This window comes from Cetorhinus maximus, chromosome 5 (assembly GCF_964194155.1).
Source record: "Cetorhinus maximus chromosome 5, sCetMax3.hap1.1, whole genome shotgun sequence".
Lineage (NCBI taxonomy): Eukaryota > Metazoa > Chordata > Chondrichthyes > Lamniformes > Cetorhinidae > Cetorhinus > Cetorhinus maximus.
The window spans coordinates 57310919-57334305 of record NC_135883.1 but is presented as its reverse complement, the minus strand read 5'-3'; the positions used below and the strand labels follow the sequence as shown (position 1 = coordinate 57334305).

At 43.0% G+C, this 23387-nt stretch overlaps 1 protein-coding gene across 2 annotated transcripts in view; it reads right to left on the bottom strand.

The window, feature by feature from the left end:
* Nucleotides 1-458: 458 nt before the first annotated feature.
* The window catches only part of LOC144680659 (uncharacterized), a 256221-nt gene continuing 233292 nt past the window's right edge, over nucleotides 459-23387 (bottom strand). Inside the window, exon 5 of one of the 2 annotated variants that reach the window (XM_078541891.1) lies at nucleotides 459-554. In XM_078541891.1, coding sequence (XP_078398017.1) covers nucleotides 538-554 — 17 coding nt within the window. In that variant the 3' untranslated portion in view covers nucleotides 459-537. Of the gene's footprint in view, nucleotides 555-20474; nucleotides 20776-23387 lie in introns of those variants that run through there. The other variant, XM_078541890.1, reaches the window with a different exon arrangement.

Genomic DNA, 23387 nt, shown 5'->3' with positions numbered 1-23387 from the left:
TCACTGGGAAGGTGGTGACTGCTGCCAGAATGACAGCCACCATGAGCTCAATTTAAATCAGTGGAAAAATCCTGTCTTCATTACAGTGCCTTTTGTTATCCAAAGAACAACTGGTTTCCTTAGATTCACTGCAAACATTCCCTCATCTTCCAGAAGATAAAGATTTAAAATACTACAACTAAAATAACAATTATAACTTATCATAAGGCGGCTATAAATTGCTGGTGCCTTTTCTCCAAACCCCTATTCCCTCATTCCCCACAAGAGGATTTAATTTCAAGAGATTAGAAGTTTAACCAGTCACCTTAAAACACAACATCAGGCTTCACTGAAAATGTGGCAAAGAAATATTCAAAACTGAAAATCAGCACAGTCCATCTGACCGGCCCCAGTGTTAGGAAGGCTCTTCCTGGAATACCTGCCAGAACCCTCAATGAAATTTTTGCTAGATACTTATCCGACTCTCTCTTGAATTGCTGATAAGCAGTTTCCACTGCTTCCCTTGGCAGTCCATTTGATACATTCATGTCCTCTCTATCAAGCAGTTGTAGAACCTATGAGTATGTTAAACATGTTGATGCTAATTCTGTCAATGCCCTATAGGATCTTGAGTCCACCAATGACATGTATTGATATAGCCCCTTTCTATTATAAGATCAATCCTGGGCTTTCTTTTCTCCAGTGTAAACAATCCGAGCTTTTCCCTTGGAACTAAGAAACTCAGGCTCCTAATCCCCGCTATCAATTCAGTCATCCTTCTCTGCTCCTTTTTAATGCAATGACTGGAATTGTGCAAGACACTGAGGGTAGGGCACCACCAGCACTCCACAAAAATTTATGGTCTTTGATCTTTGTGCTCCTCCAATTTTTGAAATCTTGTGCAGCCTGATTTTAATCACTCCATCACTGGCAGTTGCTATTTCAGTTGCCTTGATCCTAAGCTCAGGAATTCCTTCCCTAAACCTCTCCGCCACTCTCTGTCATTAAGATGCTCCTTAAAACCTACCTCTTTGACCAAGCTATTGGTCATCTATCCTAATGTCTCCTTCTGTGGCTCAATGTCATTTTTTTTCATTGATAATGCTCTTATTAAACGCCTTGAGATATCTTGCCATGTTAAAGGCATTATATAAGTGCAAGTTGTTGTTGTTGCTCCATTCCTCTGGTTATACAGCCCCATATCTTACTTGCTGTCTCTACTGATGCTGCATATTGTGTAGATGGCTTCAATGATCTAGCCACCATTGGCCCCAAATACTTCTCCCGGGTCATGCCCTGTACCATAATACCATTTAGCTTATCTCATCACTGCTTATTACCCTTTCCCAATCTCATGCCTTCATATCTTCCCACATCAAATCACAGCTGCCATTTGTCAGCCCAACTTCCTCAATGGATCTCTATTTGACCAGCAAGTACCACGTTATTTCCAGCCTATCCCAGTTTTGTGTAGATGAGCTGAAGTTTTAAATGGTTTTCTTCTTGGTGGTACTACCATTTTTCTTCACTGAACAGAAGCTCTTCCGTAAAAAGTCTGTCAAACTACCTTCCCAGGAGTCAGGCTCAAACCCAGTGGAAAATACGAACAGCTATGCCATCTCTGTTGAGCAAAAGGACCACACAAAGACCATAAGACCATAAGACATAGGAGCAGAAATTAGGCCATTCAGCCCATCGAGTCTGCTACGCCATTCAATCATGGCTGATAAGTTTCTCAACCCCATTCTCCCGCCTTCTCCCCGTAACCTTTGATTCCCTTACCAATCAAGAACCTATCTATCTCGGTCTTAAATACACTCAATGACCTGGACTCCACAGCCTTCTGTGGCAATGAATTCCATAGATTCACCACTCTCTGGCTAAAGAAGTTTCTCCTCATCTCTGTTCTAAAAGGTCTTCCCTTTACTCTGTGGCTGTGCCCTCAGGTCCTAGTCTCTCCTACTAATGGAAACATCTTCCCCACGTCCACTCTATCCATGCCTTTCCGTATTCTGTAAGTTACAATCAGATCCCCCCTCATCCTTCTAAGCTCCATTGAGTTTAGACCCAGAGTCCTCAAACGTTCCTCATATGTTAAACTTTTCATTCCTGGGATCGTTCTCGTGAACCTCCTCTGGACCCTCTCCAGGGCCAGAACATCCTTCCTGAGATACGGGGCCCAAAATTGCTCACAATATTCTAAATGTGGTTTGACCAGAGCCTTATAAAGCCTCAGCAGCACATCCCTGCTTTTATATTCTAGTCCTCTGGAAATAAATGCCAACATTGCATTTGCCTTCCTAACTACCGAATCAACCTGCAAGTTAACCTTAAGACAATCCTGGACTAGGACTCCCAAGTCCCTTTGCACTCCAGATTTCTGAATTCTCTCCCCATTTAGAAAATAGTCTATGCCTCTATTCTCCCTACCAAAGTGCATGACCTCACACTTGACCACGTTGTATTCCATCTGCCACTTCTTTGCCCATTCTCCTAACCTGTCCAAATCCTTCTGCAGCCTCCCCACCTCCTCAATACTACCTGTCCCTCCACCTATCTTTGTATCATCTGCAAACTTATCCAGGATGCCCTCAGTTCCTTCATCTAGATCATTAATGTATAAAGTAAAAAGTTGTGGTCCCAACACTGACCCCTGCGGAACTCCACTAGTCACCGACCGCCATCCCGAGAAGGACCCCCTCATTCCCACTCTCTGCCTCCTGCCAGACAGCCAATCTTCTATCCATGCTAGTACCTTGCCTCTAACACCATGGGCTCTTATCTTACTGAGCAGCCTCCTGTGTGGCACCTTGTCAAAGGCCTTCTGGAAGTCCAAGTAGATAACATCCATTGGCTCTCCTTTGTCTAACCTACTCGTTACCTCCTCAAAGAATTCTAACAGATTTGTCAGACATGACCTCCCCTTGATGAAACCATGCTGACTTTGCCCTATTTTACCATGCACTTCCAAGTATTCTGAAATCTCATCCTTAATAATGGACTCTAAGATCTTACCAACGACGGAGGTCAGGCTAATCGGCCTGTAATTTCCCGTCTTTTGCCTCACTCCCTTCTTAAACAGGGGGGTTACATTAGCGATTTTCCAGTCCTCTGGGACCCTCCCTTACTCCAGTGATTCCTGAAAGATCACCACTAACGCCTCCACTATCTCTTCAGCTATCTCCTTCAGAACTCTGGGGTGTAATCCATCTGGTCCAGGTGATTTATCCACCTTCAGAACTTTCAGTTTTCCTAGCACCTTCTCCTTGGTAATGGCCACCATACTCACCTCTGCCCCCTGACTCTCTTGAACTCTGGGGATGTTACTCGTGTCTTCCACAGTGAAGACTGACGCAAAGAACCTATTCAGTTCCTCCGCCATTTCTTTGTTCCCCACTACTACTTCTCCAGCATCATTTTCCAGCGGCCCAATGTCCACTTTTGCCTCTCTCTTACCCTTTATATATCTAAAAAAAACTCTTGCAATCTTCTTTTATATTACTGGCTAGTTTACCCTCATATTTAATCTTCTCCCTCCTTATTTCTTTTTTAGTTGTCCTCTGTTGGTCTTTGTAGGCTTCCCAATCCCCTGGTTTCCCACTGCTCTTCGCTGCTTTGTATGCTTTCTCTTTAGCTTTTATGCTGTCCCTGACTTCCCTTGTCAGCCATGGTTGCCGCATCCTACCTTTCATATGCTTCTTCTTCCTAGGGATGAATTTTTGCTGTGTCTCCCAAATTACTCCCAGAAACTCCTACCATTGCTGTTCCACTGTCTTTCCTGCTAGGCTCATCTCCCAGTCAATTCTGGTCAACTCCTCCCTCATGCCTCTGTGGTTGTCTTTATTCAACTGTAATACCGTTACATCTGATTCCAGCTTTTTCCTCTCAAATTGCAGGGTAAATTCTATCATATTATAGTCACTTCCTCCTAAGGGTTCCTTCACCTTAAGCTCCCTTATCAAATCTGCCTCATTACACATCACTAAATCTAGAATTACCTGTTCCCTAGTGGGCTCCACCACAAGCTGCTCCAAAAAGCCATCTCGTAGACATTCCACAAATTCCTTTTCTTGGGATCCACTACCAACCTGATTTTCCCAGTCTACCTGCATATTGAAATCCCCCATGATCACTGTAACCTTGCCTTTCTTACACGCCTTTTCTATCTCCTGGTGTATCTTATGCAGCCAGTCGTGCCCCAAGAGGCAGTGTCTGTCCAAAGAGGAATAAGATTGATTGGTAGGGGCACTATCCATGGAGCAACAATGCAACCAGGGGATTGGGCAAGGTGGACAAGCAGTAGCCGACAATAGCGCACAGATTTGATGTGGAGCCAGAAGGAGCACTCCTGCTCCTCCTGCTTCCATATCCAGGTAATGTTTACTTACCTTTCATCATGGCAACCACTAGCGTTTGCCATAAGGTCATTTATTTGGCTGCTCAGTTCCTGAAGAAACTGACCCCAGCTTGCGTGGTGCAGGCGGCGACACATTTTAGGAATGTGCCTAAAATAGGTGTTTGGTCCCAGTCTGCATAGGCAATAGGCCAAATGCCTGCTTTAGGCATGTGCCATGGATGACAACAAGGTGCTAAATCCAATATATCCTGCAGCATATACATGTTGCAGACTGGACGTGAGCATGCCCACACCATATTGGACTATTCAGCATCCATATTTCACCTGAAAAATGGGCCTCCTACAATCCAGTTTCTGGGTCATTGGTTCCCATTCATTTGATACAGAGTTAAACATTGGCAGCATGATATATGTGAGCAAGGTTTGACAAACAATTAGTGATGTCAAATTAATAAGATGTAGTAGATGGTTAATTTCATAAAATGTTCTTTCTCCTACTTAAATCAGCTATCTAATAATGTGATTGAATAACATTGCACAGTATTTTTGACTCACAGGGTAAAAACCTGGGAAAGATTTGCTCTTCTATTTGTAGCAACTTTATACCTATGAATGTGACAAATTCACATACTTTCGCTGCAAGTAACAATCATAGGACAACTCTTTCTTCCCCCCATCTCTCTCTACTAATGTCTTGTATGGGGCTGGGGCTAACAGCATTTTATAAATGTTCAAAAATATCACAAAATTAGACCTCCCAAGTAGAGCTTTGCTTAGTTCACAGCAGGACAGCCCCCTTTCCCTTTGCAGACCTGCTGAAGCCACCTTTTTGGTTCTTGTCTACTATCTGTGTTCTTGTCCCTTTACACTCTCTGCCAGTTGCATGGCACTATCTCTTTCTCCACACGTGGTGGTCTCACTGGGAAGATTATTTGCTTTTATCGCCCATAGTAATTTCTAGTCTATTTTGCTTTTTTGACCCAGTTAGAAAAATTTGTTTTTTTGTACTAGAAGTAAATATCATTATACATCTCAATCATTAAAAACTAAAGTTCACAATAATCTGTTTTGCAGGAATGTGTGCAGAAAAAATGAATATGAATTTTGTGCAATCACTTGAATCTGGGTAATGCCACCAATACTTTATACGTTTATTAATTTCACTCCTTACACTTCCCAATGGACATAGGCCACTGTCAACATGGTTGGTGTGGGCTCCCTCTCTGGTTACTGCATGGCAACATAGTGACCTACACTATAAACGTGTAAGCCAATTCTCCATCTGGACCATGTGGACGTTGGTGTGCAACGGCCACTCCACATTAAAAGAACTCACACACAGGCATCTTCCGACAGATGGCGGGTGGAAAGAGCGGGAAATACAGGCATTCACCGCCATCTTCCTCTCCGTAACACTCTATCCTATCGCTATGAAGCTTCCTGCTGGAGTGGAGCTACTCTACAGGACGAGCGGGAATCTATTCACCCTACGTCATTCCCAGTCCAGAATGATAACCCCAACCTCTTGTCATTGAGTCACAATACGCTGACAACGCTTGCGTATGCACACTCTCAGAGGCTGAGCTCCAAATGATTGTTATAGTATAAAAGCAAAAAACTGCGGATGCTGGAAATCTAAAACAAAAACAAAAATACAAATACCTGGAAAAACTCAGCAGGTCTGACAGCATCTGCGGAGAGGAATACAGTTAACGTTTCGGGTCCGTATGTCTCTTCAACAGAACTAAGGAAAAATAGAAGAGAGGTGAAATATAAGCTGGTTTAAGGGGGGGTGGGACAAGTAGAACTGGATAGAGGGCCAGTGATAGATGGAGATTGCCAAAAGATGTCATAGACAAAAGGACAAAGAGGTGTTGGCGGTGGTGATATTAGCTAAGAAATGTGCTAATAGGTGACATTAAGGGTAGAAAGCAGGACGAGCAAGGTACAGATAGCCCTAGTGGGGATGGGGTGGGGGGAAGGGATCGAAATAGGCTAAAAGGTAGAGATAAAACAATGGATGGAAATACATTTAAAAATAATGGAAATAGGTGGGAAAAGAAAAATCTATATAAATTATTGGAAAAAAGGGGGATCGGAAAGGGGGTGGGGATAGAGGAGAGAGATCATGATCTAAAGTTGTTGAACTCAATATTCAGTCCGGAAGGCTGTAAAGTGCCTAGTCAGAAGATGAGGTGCTGTTCCTCCAGTTTGCGTTGAGCTTCAATGGAACATTGCAGCAGGCCAAGGACGGACATGTGGGCATGAGAGCAGGGTGGGGTGTTGAAATGGCAAGCACTAGGGAGGTCTGGGTCATGTTTGCGGACAGATCCCCGCAAGCATGACCCAGGCCTCCCTGTTGCTTGCCATTTCAACACCCCACCCTGCTCTCATGCCCACATGTCCGTCCTTGGCCTGCTGCAATGTTCCATTGAAGCTCAACGCAAACTGGAGGAACACCACCTCATCTTCTGACTAGGCACTTTACAGCCTTCCGGACTGAATATTGAGTTCAACAACTTTAGATCATGATCTCTCTCCTCCATCCCTACCCCCTTTCCGATCCCCCCTTTTTCCAATAATTTATATAGATTTTTCTTTTCCCACCTATTTGCATTATTTTTAAATGTATTTCCATCCATTGTTTTATCTCTACCTTTTAGCCTATTTTGATCCCTCCCCTCCACCCCACCCCCACTAGGGCTATCTGTACCTTGCTCGTCCTGCTTTCTACCCTAATGTCACGTATTAGCACATTTCTTAGCTAATATCACCACCGTCAACACTTCTTTGTCTTTCTGTCTATGACACCTTTTGGCAATCTCCACCTATCACTGGCCCTCTATCCAACTCTACTTGTCCCACCCACCCCCTTAAACCAGCTTATATTTCACCTCTCTTCTATTTTTCCTTAGTTCTGTTGAAGAGTCATACGGACTCAAAACGTTAACTGTATTCCAAAGGATTGTTGGTGCTTTCACGGAGGTATGTGAAAGAATGGGCCATAGGCTAAACATCTGGAAGACAAAGGTCCTCTATCTTGCTGCGCAACATTTCCCCACCAACCCCTGCTCCCCCAACCCAACTATCAAATTCGACGGTGAGCCATTTGACAACGTGGATCATTTCTTATACCTTGAGGGCCTCCTCTCAGTGAGGGCAGACATCGATGATAAAACTCAACATTGCCTCCAGTGTGCCAGTGCCATATGAGGAAAAGAGTGTTTGATGGAAAAGACCTCAAATCTGGTAGCTAATGATCTGCAGTGCTGCCTGCCTTCCTGTATGCATCAGAGACATGGACAATGCACAGCAGACACCTTAAATGCCTGCAGAAATATCACCAGAGGTGTCTCCGCAAAATCTTGCAAATTCAATGGGCAAGATAGGCACTTCAATATCAGTGTTCTGTCTCACGCCAACATCCCGAGTATCGAGGCACTGGCTATGGTTAATCAGCTACATTGAACGGGCCACATCGTCTGCATGCCTGACACAAAACAAGCTCTCTTCTCCAAGCTTCGTCATGGCAAGCGGTTACCCAGCGGGGCGGGGGAGGGGGTGGGGGCAAGTAACGTTTCAAGAACCTCCTCAAAGCATTCCTGAAAAAATGCAACATCCCCACCTATGTGTGGGAATCTCTTGCTCGAGACCACACAAACTGGGGAAGAAGCATCTGCGAAGGGGCCAACCATTTCAAACGTCTTCGGCAGACCCAGGTGGAGGTCAAGCACAAACAGCGGAAGGAGCGTACCAAAATCCAAGCTTCCCATCCACCCACCTCATCAAACATGACCTGGGCCACCTGTGGCAGAATGTGCGGATCCAGCATTGGACTTTTTAGTCGCCTCAGGGCCCACAACCCTGGAGTGGAAGAAAGTCATCCTCGGCCCCAAGGGGCTGCCTAAGAAGAAGTGTAAGCCAACTGAACACAGTTTTTAACATGCTAGAACAAAAGCAGGAATGAAACTCACACACAAACAGCCCACTCACTGATCCACAGTAGTGTGTTATAGAAAGATCCTAAGTAAGAAATGTCCAGTGTAAATTTTCCAATTAAGTAAAGTTCACCATCATTTTGACCCAAATTTTAAATGCAAACCCTACTGATTCTGCAATTGAAGTGACATGACACAGTGCAAGCACACCAGAGGTCATTCCATCGAAAAAGTGGCACAATGAAAGCAAAATTGCTGGAAATCTGAAATGAAAATGGAAAGTACTGGAAATACTCAGCAGGTCTGGCAGCATCTGTAGAGAGAGAAACAGAGTTAACGTTTTGGGTTGAATATGACTCTTCAGAACTTCTGAAACCCGAAACGTTAACTGTGTCTCTTTCCACAGATATTGCCGGACCTGCTGAGTATTTCCAGCAGATTCTGTTTTTTAATTTCAGAAAAGTGGCAGCAACGCATCTTAAGCTAAATAAACCTTCACATAAGATTACACCTGGCTGTACTGCACAATTATTACACATTAAGGGAATGCTTTTTTAAACAATTATTAATACAGATTATCTGATCATTATCACATTGCTGTTTGTGGAAGCTTTGTGTACAAATTGGCTGCCGCATTTCCTACGTTATAACAGTAATTACACTTCAAAAAGTACTTCCTTGGCTTACTCCATTTCTACCAGTTAGTGTTTTTTTTAAAATTCAACAATAGCTTCTCAGTCAACTGAAGGTGAGGATAAGGATTATCAATAAAGCCCCAAAATATCCACTGACTGGGAGATGGGTCAGAATGGTGTGGTGAAAGAAAGAAAAGCAATCAGTGCTGCAAGTCTGAATGTAAGTGACAGTTTTCTATAGTAAGATTAATGCAGATTAACTCAAGTCCGTACTGTTTTTGCTTCAAAAAGGTGACAGCAAAGCACAAGAGCACAATCAACAGATTTGTTTTTTAGCAAGCAGTAAAACAAGGCTCTATGGAACACTCTTTAACATAAGCCCATTATTCTTGTACTGTGGAAGGCTGGTGCATCCTTTTTCATTTTTCATCTGATTTCACACTGCAGCAATTGCATGCATGGTCATGATCTCCAACTGGGAATATTCATTTGGAAACTATAGTAATCATTGGGTGTAACCAAGTTATTAGCCTTTGACATACAGTTCAGCATCCTGCAGTGCCAGTGTTCTCAAGTGAGGATTAGAATTCATAGAAAAGAAATTAATGTTCTACACCACTATTATTTAAGAAAGATAAAACCTTATGTGAAGGATACATCATCTTATGTTACATTCAATACATTTGTAAGTAACACGAGGAAGTGTACTAATTAATGCTTATAACGTTTTTGGAATATATTACACTCTGGATGGACCTTGGTCGGTTGTATTTATCTTACTTTCCGATAATGCTAGTTTATGAGAATCTACAAACTAACAGCCATGAGTGAGGAGTATGCAGCTCCCTGGAGTGCTCAGTGCTATTTGGCATGAACACCTGTAATGTCACAGAGGTTACATGGTAAGTTCTGCTGCCCTCATATCCCCTCTCTGGTGTTTGATAACATCAGCTACATACAGCTATAAGGTCCTAATATACTGTCCTACACACTCTTCCTTCCACCTACATTGTGTTGAAATCAAAAATCATTGCAATCACCTATTCCAAATCATTATTTACCAGGACTTCAAAACTCCCCGTCTCCCTCAGTCTTTCCTGTCTTGTACAAATTACAGGTTTTTAAAACCCAAGTTTAGAGAACTTCATCATTACTTCTTAATTTTCTTCAGCCTTCTTCCTCTTTTCAACCTGTGTGTCATGCAACATCATGCATGTTATCCTATGTGGTACACTTGGTGCTGACTCAATTTGCTAATCACCAGTTCACTAATGTTATTTTTCAGCATCCAATTATGTATATAACTGGCTTGAAGCATCTGTTGACATTCATTTTGTCATAATTCTTGCTGAAGTCAAGTGAAATATAAGTGGCTATTTATCTGCAGCCCCATACTATATTGGGTATCTATATGTAGCACACAGGGGAGATTTTCACTTTTCTGGATGATCATTGATTTGTCTCTGTGGCATCATTGAAAATCCACCCTGTCCAATTTTCTCCCAGCCTGGTCATACCCACCACCACTTTCCTCCATCTAACATCCCTTTGCTCATCAACACTTGGACCTGGGACAGATCAGGCTGCCAGGAAAGGTGGAAGGGGGCGAGGTACAGGAAAACCGGGGTAGAGTCATCCCTGTGTCCATCCATCCTATGACTTTTAGCATATCTAAGACTTAATGCCACTTGTGCTGCTGAATTCATTCAATAGTTAGATGAAATACATAGCTAGAAAACAAACAAAAAAGCCATCAATTCAATAATATTAAATTCATAGTTCCTTTCCAGTTGCCAAAAAATTGCCAGAACCAAAAATTTAAAGAAATCCTAAATATCTGAATTTCTGTTTGAGAGGAATGAGGCTGCTGCAGTGTAATGGCTGACTTGCAAGCAGATTCCATCCCATTGCTCTCCGACTTGACTTGCTGGCTATGTTATACAGATAAGTGTAATCAATACTACCGGGACACATGAGATTATCTATAGCAAGTAGCCGGTGTTGTTTGTTTCTGATTAAATTGGAAATATTCAACAATTTTTCTGTATGTGGCAAAGTTAGAGCACGATTCATGTGACAATTCACAAAAAAGACACTTGTACATTTTTCCTAAATACATTTCTCTAAATTATTCTCTCTCATTACCATGGGGCAAACTATCTTCACATATCACTGATATAAGGAAGCAACTGAACCTACACGTACTTTAGTACTAAGGTCTGACTGAAGTGAAGTGGGAAATGGTCAGTTTATATTATGGAATGGACAATGACAGAAACAAAGGCACTTCGGCTTCCTGAGCATTAGAGTTTGAATTTTTAAAATGCAGTAAGTAGCTTGTGCAAAATGCCAATGGGAAGGAGAAATGCCAGAGGATCAACTGAGATTAAATTAGATAACCCCCCAAAACAAGTGCAGGGATCAGGTGATTAGCCACGTTCATTGACTGCACAGTAGACAGGATATGACCTTCGTACTGTCTGCTCATTTCCATGATTTCTGTATGGAGCCAAAGCTCCCTGTGCTGTTCATTAGCTGCACACATCAGCAAGGGACCCAATATCATTAGTGTCTAACACTAATTTAAGATAGCCTGCATCTCTTAAATAGGTGCATTGTGGTTGCTGTTGGCACTGAGATTGTTTTGAATATTGTGGTTAAGAAGAGTTAACAATGGCTGACCATGGGAGTGAGCATGCACCAAAGTTTTCAGATGCTGCACTAGAGGGCTTAATGGGAGAGGTTGAAATGAAAGATGTCCTGTATTCTCAGCGGCCTGGAGGCTCTCATGACACATGCTTAGAAGGCAGGGCAGGGAATAGCAATGGAGTCCAAGGTCAGGAGTATAGCCCCAAGGGCCTGGATGCAGCACCAGAAGAATTTTAATGATCTCACATGAGTTACCAAGGTCAGTGAGTGAATCTTCGAATACCATATCCTACCAACTGCACCACATGCCTCAATTCACAGCTCAATTCACTGCATCCCACTTACCAACAGTCTCTATCAATCAGAAAACATCCCTTCAATTCGTATGCTTTACCTCACCCTCACACACTTCGCACAGCTGCCAGCCTCACAACCAAAACGCACATGCAATGGCAGCTATTCAAGCATAACAGCCATATCACTCAAATATACTGCAGGACACTCATTGAGAGACTTACCTTTTCCTTTGCAGGAGAAGGTGAAGCATAACAGCAGGCAGCAGTAAAGAACAGTAAAGAAAAAAGTGGACAAGTGTACCTAAATGTTTTAACCTCCATAGAAGATACAGTACAGGGAACTGGAATTATTGAGGCCACAATCACTGATGCAGCTGGAGCGACTGATGATGAGAGTATCTGCACACCCAGTCCTCCTCTTTTCAACCCACATCTCCCTCATCCCACTATATGGGTGGGATTTTCAGGCCCAGCCAATGGCACCCATCACTGCAGGTGAGATGGGAAAATTTGGCCACTCTCCACTGGCGGGGCTGGAAAATCCCAGCCTATGCTCTGACTCACAAGCTGCTGTCACAAGCAGAATGTATTTTACTTCCTTACTGCAAGTAATCAATATGTTTTGTATGGAAAAAGGTGTGTCTTTTCTTACCCGTACTGTAACCACATACATGCTGCTGGAAATGTTTTAGGTAATATTTTTGAGACAGTAGGAATGCGTTCCATTTACACTGCTCAGTCAAACTAGAGTATGAATGAAATAAAACAGAAAATGCTGGAAACACTCAACAGGTCAGGTAGCACTGTGGAGAGAACTAGAAGAAGTTAGAGAGGTAACTGTTTTTAAGTAAATACAGAGGTGGGGAAAGAAGGGGGAATGGCAGGAAAGCACAAAAGGACAGGTCTGTGATAGATTGGGAGGTTAAATGACAAAAGAGATGATGGCACAAGGCTGAAGGGGATGATGATATAACAAAGACAGAAACAAAGATAGGCCTAGAAGAGCTGTAAATGGGAACAGCAACATAATTACCAGTACCTGCTGTCTTTAAAAAATGGGAACACTTCCCGTTTTTATTTCAGATTTCTAACATCTACACTATTTTACTTTTATCATAGTATCTATAAAGCATCCAGTTACAGGAAGAGGATTTTGAACCATCTGTTTGGCTATATAGTTGCATGGTATTGCACGGTACTGATCGAGGTTTCAGGTTTCATGTTCTTGGCATTAAGTACAACACAATTACAGTACCTGAAGATTTAAACAAACATCAAAATATATTGACAAAAAACTTCAGAGAAGCTTAACATGAGCTGGAAATTTAAGAAAACAAACAGTATCTGAAACTTCGATCATCCATTGAGATCCTCCAAATTTATATCTTGAGTAATCAATAACGACTGTTTAGCAGATAACGCAAGACAAAGCCTGTTTTGGTATGGTGCCCAGAAAAAGATGACTACCTGCAGCGTACCATATTCATAAATAATGTGATAGGATCTAGCACTCATCATATCTTTAAGCATCTATAATGTTAAAGGAACGTGAAGCTTAAGTCAAACACAGAAATGCAAATTCCTTGCCAACCTGACTGTTGTGTATTTGATAATTCAGCCACAATGTACAAACAAAGTCATTAGTTAGGTCACAGTTAGAAAACTGTGTCCCATGTTGGGTGCCTTAGTTTAGGAAGGGTGACAAAGCCATGGAGAGTAGGAAGAAGTTGTTCACTAAGATAATATCATGAATGAAAGGATTTAAGTAAGGCAGAGAGGCTGGAGAAGTTGGTGCTCCTTTCATTAGGACAAAGAAGGATAGGAGGTGATCGAGTAGATCTCTGCAAAATCATGAGAGGTAATTATAAGGTAAATAGGGAAAACTGTTTCCAATAGTCAATGAGCCTCATTAGGCAGCAGAAATTTAAGTTATTACTGAAAGAACGAAAGAGGAGATTAGAAGTGTTTTTTATGCAAAGATATAAAATGCCTTGCCTGAAACAATAGTGGCAGGAGGATTAATAATAATTTTTAAAGCGAAGTGGATAAATATTTGAACAATAGGTTTTAAAAGTTAAGGATAGAGAGCAGAGCCATGGAAATAAGTGACTAACTCTTTTAGAAAGCCAAAACAGGTGAAATGAGCCAAATCACCTTGGGTGATGTAAAGTGATGGCTGACACTCTTAGTCTCGTGATGGCATAAAGGTGTACACTTGATGAAGCTCCTGCTTTATCAATCTCAAGAGATGCTAAGCAAAAAGCTAATAATAATTTTCCAAAAGAAATTACTTTCAAACAAAAATGAAGTAAGCAAAATATAGAAGTATAGGTGAGGATTGAAGATACCCATTGTTAACGAGTTATCTTCTCTAAAGCTTCCCCGGTACATATTTACCCGTCACTATCAAATCCTGCACAAAGAAGGAAGATCCAACTGAAAGGTGCTTTTCCAGATGGGGTTGAGCTAAAAGCACTTAATATAAAACTACGGGTGGAATGGTCGCAGATTTGTATTAAGTGCAGTAGTGGGCGGGAAAAAGAATGTTTTCCCACTAGCCACAATGGCAGATTGTTGCACCTTATTATCCCAACCCCACCTCATTAATTCTGCATTCCTGAGAAACAAGCCATTTCAATGGCGGATGGGTTTGCATTCGCCCACAACGCCATAACCTCGCCACTTCATCACGTCGGGTGCCGTATTTAAAGTGCAGATCTCAGTGCTTCCTGCCCAGGACTGCTGCAAAGAAGACAAGGCCCCGAAATGCAAGAAGACTGCAGCCCCCCAGTTTAATGATGCATCCCTCGAGCGCCTTTTGGACGCCGTGGAGGCCCGCTGTGATGACCTCCACCCCCGCTCTGGCCGCAGCATGGGCAGCAGCATCACAATCCACCATGGGAGGCGGTGGCAGCGGTGGTCAGTGCCAATGCCCTGCAAAAGAGGACAGCCATCCAGTGCCACAGCAAGATAAATGGTCTCATCCATTCTGCCAGGGTGAGTCACTTTCCTCATCACTCTCAACTCTCATACTCACAAACCCATCACACATCCACAGGGATCTCACACCTCAAGGGATAACACCACTAATGCTCACACAAACCCTCACATCCCCATCAAGCTCATATCCTTTGGAGCTTGTGTACTCATCCCATCCATGTCTCCACTCACCACACAAACATTCCACGCAGTGCCATGTGTCCTACTCACACTTTCTCCATTCATTTTCATGCAGGGAGAGGTCCCAGCGTGCCGTCGCACTGACTGGTGAGGATGTGAACCCGCGGCGATGGTGAGGTTGGCGGCGAACACCCTGGTGGGGATCCTGCATCACATCATCCCTCTCGCAATGCAAATGTGAGTGCTGTCTCTCCTGCTTCTGACTCTGCTGCCATGCACTACTTATTTCTACTTTGGTTCACAAGGAGCTCTGCCAAGTAACTGACCCCCTCAGCCAGCCAGTCCCTCACCTCCAGCCAAGATGACTCCTCCTCCATTGAAGAGATGAAAATAAGCAGTCTGGAAGGCATATCGCAGCGCTTACCCATACCCTCTACCAGCGCAGCAGCACACACCTCGGTGGGACCTAGATCTAGAGCAACTCACAAACTGGTAGTCAACGCACGGACATGTGTCAGCAGCAGGGGAAGGCAGGTTCAGCCAAGCATCTCGGTACTTGGGGGACTGCTGGGGAAAAGGCATCTGTGAGATCCGAGTCAGATGACGAGCCTCTGAATTTGGCCTTCCAACTCTTCCTGGAGAGTCAGCAGAAGGCGGGGGAACATCACACAGAGCTGTTGGAAGCTCTCAACAGAGTGGCTCGCGAGTCAGAGGAGTGCATTTGCCTGCTTTCTGATGAAGTGGTCCCCACATGTGTGCATAAGGGGGACTCCAGAGGGAGGATGGCAGACACCATGGAGACCCTGGTGTAGCAGAACATGGAGATGTGTGGCGACCTGCACTCCATCGCGGGAGCCATGGATGAGTTCCTGCAGTGGTGACGCGAGAGGGAAATGGGGCACCTCGGCATTCCCCCTTAGTCCTACCAACTTCCTGACTCCTTCACACACCCTTAATTCTTCCTCCAGCCTTATGCCTTCCACCTTCTCGAGTCCTTTCTCCACCCTTACCCCTTCCTCCCACGGACTCCTTCCCCTCTCCGTACTTCTTCCTCTCCCCAGGCTCCTTCCTCCATCCAGGCTCTTTCCCTCTCCACACTCCTTCCTCCCCCAGACTCTTCCCCACCTTGGACTCCTTCCTCCTCCAAACTCCTTCCCTTATACCAACTTCCCCAGTTGCCGACTTCTCCCCCTTTACCCCTCCCTCCCCCTCCCAACCTCCACCCCAACACCTTTGTTTCCCCCCTCCCAACCTCAGCCTGACACCTTTGTCCCTCTCACAACCTCATCCATCCCCGACACCTTCATAACACCTTCCAACCTCATCCCTCTGACACCGGCCCAGCCAGCGAAGCCCACGTCCCAAGAATGAATTAAAAAAACATCTTTGCTTCCCCCCTCCCTACCTTACCCCGACACTCCTTCCTCTCCCAGTTGATTCTAGACCTTCCTCTCCCACCCCCGGTACAGCTTCCTCTCCCAAACACAGCTGGGCCTTCCTCGCCACCCTCTCGACCATCACCCATTGTGAGCAGACCCTCAATGTTGACTTTCCACCCTCCGTGAGCTGCTTTGCAGCAGAGCCATGTCCATGAGGATTCACCCAGCATGTCATGGACATTCCTCCAGGGTCCCGTTGCTGTCGGGCTCCAGCATTTCCTGCTCCTTGGATGTCCGCAATGTGAGCAAGGCCTTGACAGTAAGTTCCGACTTCTGCGTGTCACACTTGTCAAGGCTGTTCTGCACACACATGTTTTCCCACCGACGTGGGCTGTTGATCCAGCGTGGGGGGATGATTCCGGTGGGCTGGCCTTATAACGATATGCAGATGTATTGCAATGAGGTTCCCGATGTCCGATGACAGGAAGTACAGTCCACCATTGCCGGGCAATGCAGACGATTGCAAACTGGTTTCACGACGTTGTGAAACCGATTTTTGGCCTTCTCGCCGTATTGTCTGCTCACATCACCAAACACACCTGACAGCAGCGGGCACAGAAAATTCCACCTTCTGTCTGAGTAGGATTGAGTTCAATATAAAATCTGTAAATTGCATAGTTCACATACCAGTGTTTCAAAATGTTACACCACATCAGCTAACATTTAGAAAGATCAAACAGTAGAGGGAATTGTTCTTAAATTCTGTCGTGGACTAGAGACTGGGACTTTTCAATTAGGATATCGAGTGGAATTAATTTTCAGACTAGGGTTAAATAAATACATTTTTGAATAACATGTTCTTGCAAACTTCACAATTTATTGCACTAGAAGTTAAAATAGTCAGAATTGTCTCTTGTTCCTTTGTGAGATATAGTGTTTCAAACTGCATTGTCGAGGTGTAGAGGCAATTGCACCCACACTCAGTTCCTCCTCTGAAGCCTCCTCTACAGAGTTCCTACAACAACAAAGTCTAATCCAAGTCCAAAAATGATGGCTAAAATTAGATAGTTTACTGAGTGAATGTCCTATCTGGTGTGGCACTGAATTTGAGAAGGTCCCAGGTAGGATAATGTACTTATCTCAGTTGGGGCAGCAGTGGTGATTAAGGGCTGCCTCAATGTCCTCCAGGTTATAGTGGGAAGAATCAGCCAGGATTTCTAAGTACTATCCTGCAACATTTACATGAAGTATACATGTACAGAACCTGAGTGAGAATAAGATCAAGCCCAAATGGATGTTCCCACAACAGCAAGTGGTCCTCTCTGCACAGACTCAGTTATGAAGAATGACCTATGGACAGCACTGCTCATGGAACCATGTCCCAGTGAGAGGAAATTAGAAAGGTTGAAAGCAGACACCATGACTGCACAGTTGTGCCTCCATTATGCATTTCTCCACTGACAAGCCAAGAGAAAAATACCCAGTCAGTTATGTAGGTTGAATATTACAATGCAGGTCCCGTTAGCCTATGATTGTTATAAGCTGGCTACAATATCACAAGGTGCAGTTAGCCCAATTTAAATTCAACCAGGCCTGCTTTCATTTGGCACTTCATTTTCCTCATGGTTTCTCTCTACTTGTTTCCCCTCTTGCACTACAGAAAATTGATTGCTGGTTCTCTGCATCAAGGGACAATCAATGTAGCTCCCACCAACCAATTGTGACCTGTTGGAAGAAATAGTACTGTGGTATTCACATCACTTAAACTATCACCAAAATCTAAGAAGCTGTCTTATCTGACTGCAGTGATTAATGGGAAAGAAATGAATGAAATCCAAGTCATTGATCAAATTACATAGTGCAAGGCGAGAAAATGAATAAATGGAGATAATGGGATACCCTAGCAAAACTAGAGCTTTATTCCATTTGAAACCTAAACCGATTAGTTGGATTGAGTTTTTCTTTATAGGTAATTCAACAAAAGCACCCAATACACCAGGGAAAGAAGCTAACTTTACCACCTCACTCTTTTCTTACATTATATTTGAAAATTGATTCACTTAAAACAAACTGGGGCGGTGGGGTGGAGGGGGGGGGAAGAGTGTGAGTGATGGGGAGCAGAGAATCATCAAACCATTTAAAAACAACAGAGGCATTAACAAAAAAGTTTCATATTGCTTACCACAAGAGACAACCACATTTATGCTTAACATCCGAATACTGAAATGAAGATTTTGCTAATAATAATTACTTATAATTAACCAAAGGAACCAACACTGAAGCAGAATGTTTTGCTTGTAGCAAATAGGCAGCAGTGTTTTCATCTTCTTCAGAATTAGCATTTTACTCCTGAGAACTTTTTAATATTCTTTATTATATTCAAATCTTTTATTACTGCAATTTATGTAATAGGGAGGATCAAAAACTGGTTCACTGTGCAGATATCACAAATCTATTAATTACCAAGTTAAATAACTGGTTATTTACTGATAATGCAATTTCATATACATAATGTAAGTAGATTAATTAGGAAAACATTTAATGTTCTAACAGGATTCATTAACAATAAGACATCCTTCACACAGTTGAGGTATCAGATTTAATGTACAGTGAAAATCAACCATTCTTGGAGGCAAAGACACAGATCGCAGAATTTAGGAACATAGGTAGACAGTCCCGGAATTTCCCGCTGCCTGCCGTCATGCCAGTTTGCCAGCATGGCCTCACCTCCAGGCCATTTTTAAGGCTGGGTCGGAGGCGAGATGACTACCTGCCCACAATCGGTGGGTAGTTAACTGAGACCATTAAGGGATTGATTAAGGCCACTCTTTAATTCCGAATGGAATTTTCCTGTTGATTGCCAAAAGTGCCATACTGGTTCACTAATGTCTTTCAGGGAAGTATTACATGAGACTACACGTCAACTGCATAGAATATAGCTGACTCCTAATAATCTCTTAAGTAGACCACCAAGTCATTCAATTATAAAATAACATGACTTCAGGTTCTAGGCAGATGTTGTATAGTTTTACGATTACCTCCTGACCCCTCACAGTTTAAACATCCTTAACAAGGCTCAGGTCAGGAGTGTGATGGAAATACTCATCCCAAGTTTGGACATGTGCAACTGCTATATCATGTCCAGAACATGGTAATCCATTTGATTAACATGCCATCATAGCACTCAACATTTGCCTGGACCATTAAAGATACATCATTACTGCAATATGTACAATCCACAATAACAGCTTGCATTTATATAGTGCCTTTAACATTGAATGTTGGGAATGTCTAGTTCAAGGTTCATGTGTTTTTGAATATAATTTTTAAGATTTAATTCCTAAATTTAAATGTAGAAAATGAGATAAATGCAATCAACTAAAGCTTGGAGCCTATGACACTTAAAAGGTTGGGGCCATGTTGATTTAAGAGGTTAACAGCTAGAAAGATAGAGCTATAAAACAGCAGGTAGGCTTACTTAGCTGAAGAACTGGAGACATGGGCCTGAATTCTCCCCACGTCGGGCGGGCCCAGCAGGAACGGCCAGGGGCGGTCACAGAGCCGACCACCACCTGCGATCAGCTCTGCACCGCCATTTTACGCTGGCGGGCCAATAAGGCCTGCCCAGCATAATATGCAAGCGGTAGCGCTGAGCGCTACCTGTGTGGGCGGGGGGGAGGAGGGAGAGTCAGTCTAGCACTCTTTCGTGCATGCCGCGAAAGAGCGCTTCAATCTCCCTGAGGCACGGAGCTGCCTCAGGAAGATTGAAGCACTTTTGAAAAAAATAATTAAATGCAATAAAAAGGTAATGAAACATGTCCCCTCATGTGACTGTGTCGCATGAGATAGGATGTTTTTATTTTTCAAAAAAAGTTTTTATTCTATTTGTGAAAGCCTCAGGAAACCTCATCCCGCTCGTGGATGAAGTTTCCTAAAAAAACGTAAAGGCCACGTGGTTGGATGGGCAGTGTAAATTTGAAATTAATTAGTTCCTTAATTACCTTAATAGGCCTTTTAATTATCGGCGGGCACACAGCGGCCTCCAGTGTGCGCCCACCGAACGAAGCATTGCGGGACAGCATGATGATGTTGGGACGCACGCCTGATGTCATCGTGCATCATTTTACGTGCCGGTGTGTCAGGCCCTCCCCCGCACGCCGACTGTAAAATCCTGGCCATGATGTCTGTAACGCCTGCAACGAAGGGCAGTGTGGAGATTTTTTTTGGAAGTTAGAGCTAAATTAGTTCAAAAGCATTCGGTAAACCCTGAAAGGCTGTAAAACCCATTTACTTCATCAGATCAAAAAAAGGAATTGTAAACGAGGGACAACAACTTAAAGGTTGGTTTCAGAAGAGCCCAGAACAGGCTGCATCGTCATGGAGATGGGTGGAGCTTAGGAAGGTTCACTGGCTTCAGTTTATCTGTGTGTTTACCAAGAGAGATTTTAGTTGCAGTTTGGCTCAGATTTGGTTTGCAGCTCACTGAGACAAGATAGCCAAAGTAAATGACAGTTAAGTGGATCTACACTGTAAGCAGAGTAAAAACCTAACTTTATCGTTGACAGTGTGGAATATGGATGAGGCTTAATCTCAGTTTTGAATCTTGTGAGGGAACATAAGATGGAAGATGGCCTAGTTTGCAGACACAGAGGGCCTCACGGTGTATTATTGCAAAATAAAGTAATCAGCTGAATTAGCTCAGAAATATTACAAAGTAACCAGAATGAGGGACTCGAGGCATCCACAATCAGGAGATGGTATATGAAAGTTTTACTTCTGAGAATAGCTGAAGCTGAGGAGAATCCTCCAGGGGACTGTGGCATGGGTCCCTTCAGAAGAAAATAACTTTAAGATTGATGTATCTTATAAGAGAATTCTGGGGGAAGAAGTAAACCTAAGTACATAACATGTAACTATATCACATTTGCTTTGTTTAATTCTTTTATGTACAATAAAGTTTGTTTAGAAAAAAAATGAAACCTTGTGGCATAGTTCTACCGATTAAAACAAGATATTTGGATTCCTTTTTAAATGTTGACGGTCCCTAACTGGATCATAACAAGAAAAACATCTCAAGGCACTTCACAAGATGTACTATCAAACAAAATTTGACCCTGTGCCACATGAGGAGATAAGGGAAACCAAGAGGGTGGTCAAAAATGGTCGGTTTTAAGGAGCACCATAAAGGAGGAGGGAGGTTGAGGGAAAGAATTTCATAGCTTAAAGTGCAGGCAACTGAAGGCACAGCTACCAATGGCAAAGAGAAAAAAAATCGAAGGTGTGCAAGAGGCCAGAATCCACAGGCTGCACTGCAGCAATTTACCAAGCCTACTGCAACATCATTACTTCCAAGTTCTCATCCCAGTCACACACCATCATGACTTAAACATATACTGCTGATCCTTCATTATTGCCAGATCAAAGTGATGGAATTCCCTACCTAACACTTCTCTGCACTGACTCCAGCACTTGAATATCTCCTTCCTTTCTTGGCAACAAAAGCAGACACATTACTCACGGTAGAATCTGACCAGAAACTGTAGAGTTTGATCATAGTGTTCCACGCTTTGTAAACACTGTTTTGACTATGTAGTTCAACGCTGTCTTAGCTTTGCTTTTACTGCTATGCGCTGGTTGCACATGCCAAGTGTCATGTGTACCAAAACTTCTAAGACTCTTTCATCTACATCATTATTTATTTTAATACCATTCAGCCCATTGTGCCTGTGCCGGCTTTCTAAAAGAATTATTCAATTAGTTTCACTCCCGTACTCTCTTCTCATGGTCTGTAATATTTTCCCCATCAAGTATTTATCCAATTCCCTTTTTGAAATGTACTACTGAGTCTGCCTCCACCTCCCTTTCAAGCAGCAGATTCTAGAACATTAACAAATCACTAAATTGTCACTAAAAATTGTAACAACTATCAATAAATTCTGCGGAAGTTCACTGTGTGTCCAAACAGATTTTCCCTCATAAGCAGAACATTGTTTTTATAGAGGGAAAAGTCTATCCAATTTTATGGATGAAATAAATATTAAGGTGTAAATGGTACCCTGTGATCCTTCTGTAAATGTGCATTTGGATCTCTGTCCAGCTCAAGATGTGTTTCTTATGGCGATACCTGCTAAACACTACAAGAGGGTGAGTGAGCTTCAGGACAAAGCACCTTTCTCCAGAACTAAGCAAGTAAAGGCTAAGAAAGCATGACCCTTGTAAGTCTATTTTTTATGGCAAAAAGCTACTGAAGTAACTAACATTTTACAGCAGTTTATTTCTGAATCACATTTTGGTCAATATAAGCACTTGAAAAACATGCATTTCTAGTGTATCTATTCACCAAGCTCATTAAAAGTATAGGGTTAATGAGGATGGATCTGATAGGCAAGGTGAGCTAGATGGGCTCAAATGACCTCATTTTCCTGTTTTCAAATGCTTATTTTGCCAATTTTTTCTTCACACATGCAAAAGTTCACATTTTCCTGCATTAAATATCTGCTGGCCCCCTGTCTGATGTGGAGCTACAGGTCTGTGACCTGCAGGTCAGATTAGTCCTCATCTGAGGTCCAACTTAAGGAGCATAAGCGTACCCCACCCTGATGTGATAGAGCAAACTTACAACGTGTAGAAAACAATCTTTAGTACAATGTAACCTTTGGCAAAAGTCTGTGAACAGAACTTTTCTCGCTAACAGGTAAGAAAGCAACTGTGAGTACTGAGTACTTATTGACATATTTGCCTGAGTTTACTTCAGCCCCCTCAATTGCCCCCGTGTACTTGCTTTGCTTTCACAGGTGAGTTTCAAGAAGTCCAGGAAACCCATGGACCCATGATTATAGCGAAAACAATGTGTCAACATCGCCCTAAGCAATTAGCATATGGAAATTAAAAACCCCCTCTACAAAGAGGGTTGCCTACATACAACTTACTGCGGCAGAGTTAAATGTGAAAGTTAACAGGATGGAGCTGGTTTCCTGGCGTACTGTCAAATTCGGCAGTTTTAACCCCACCCTCACTTAAACCAATGCACTTTT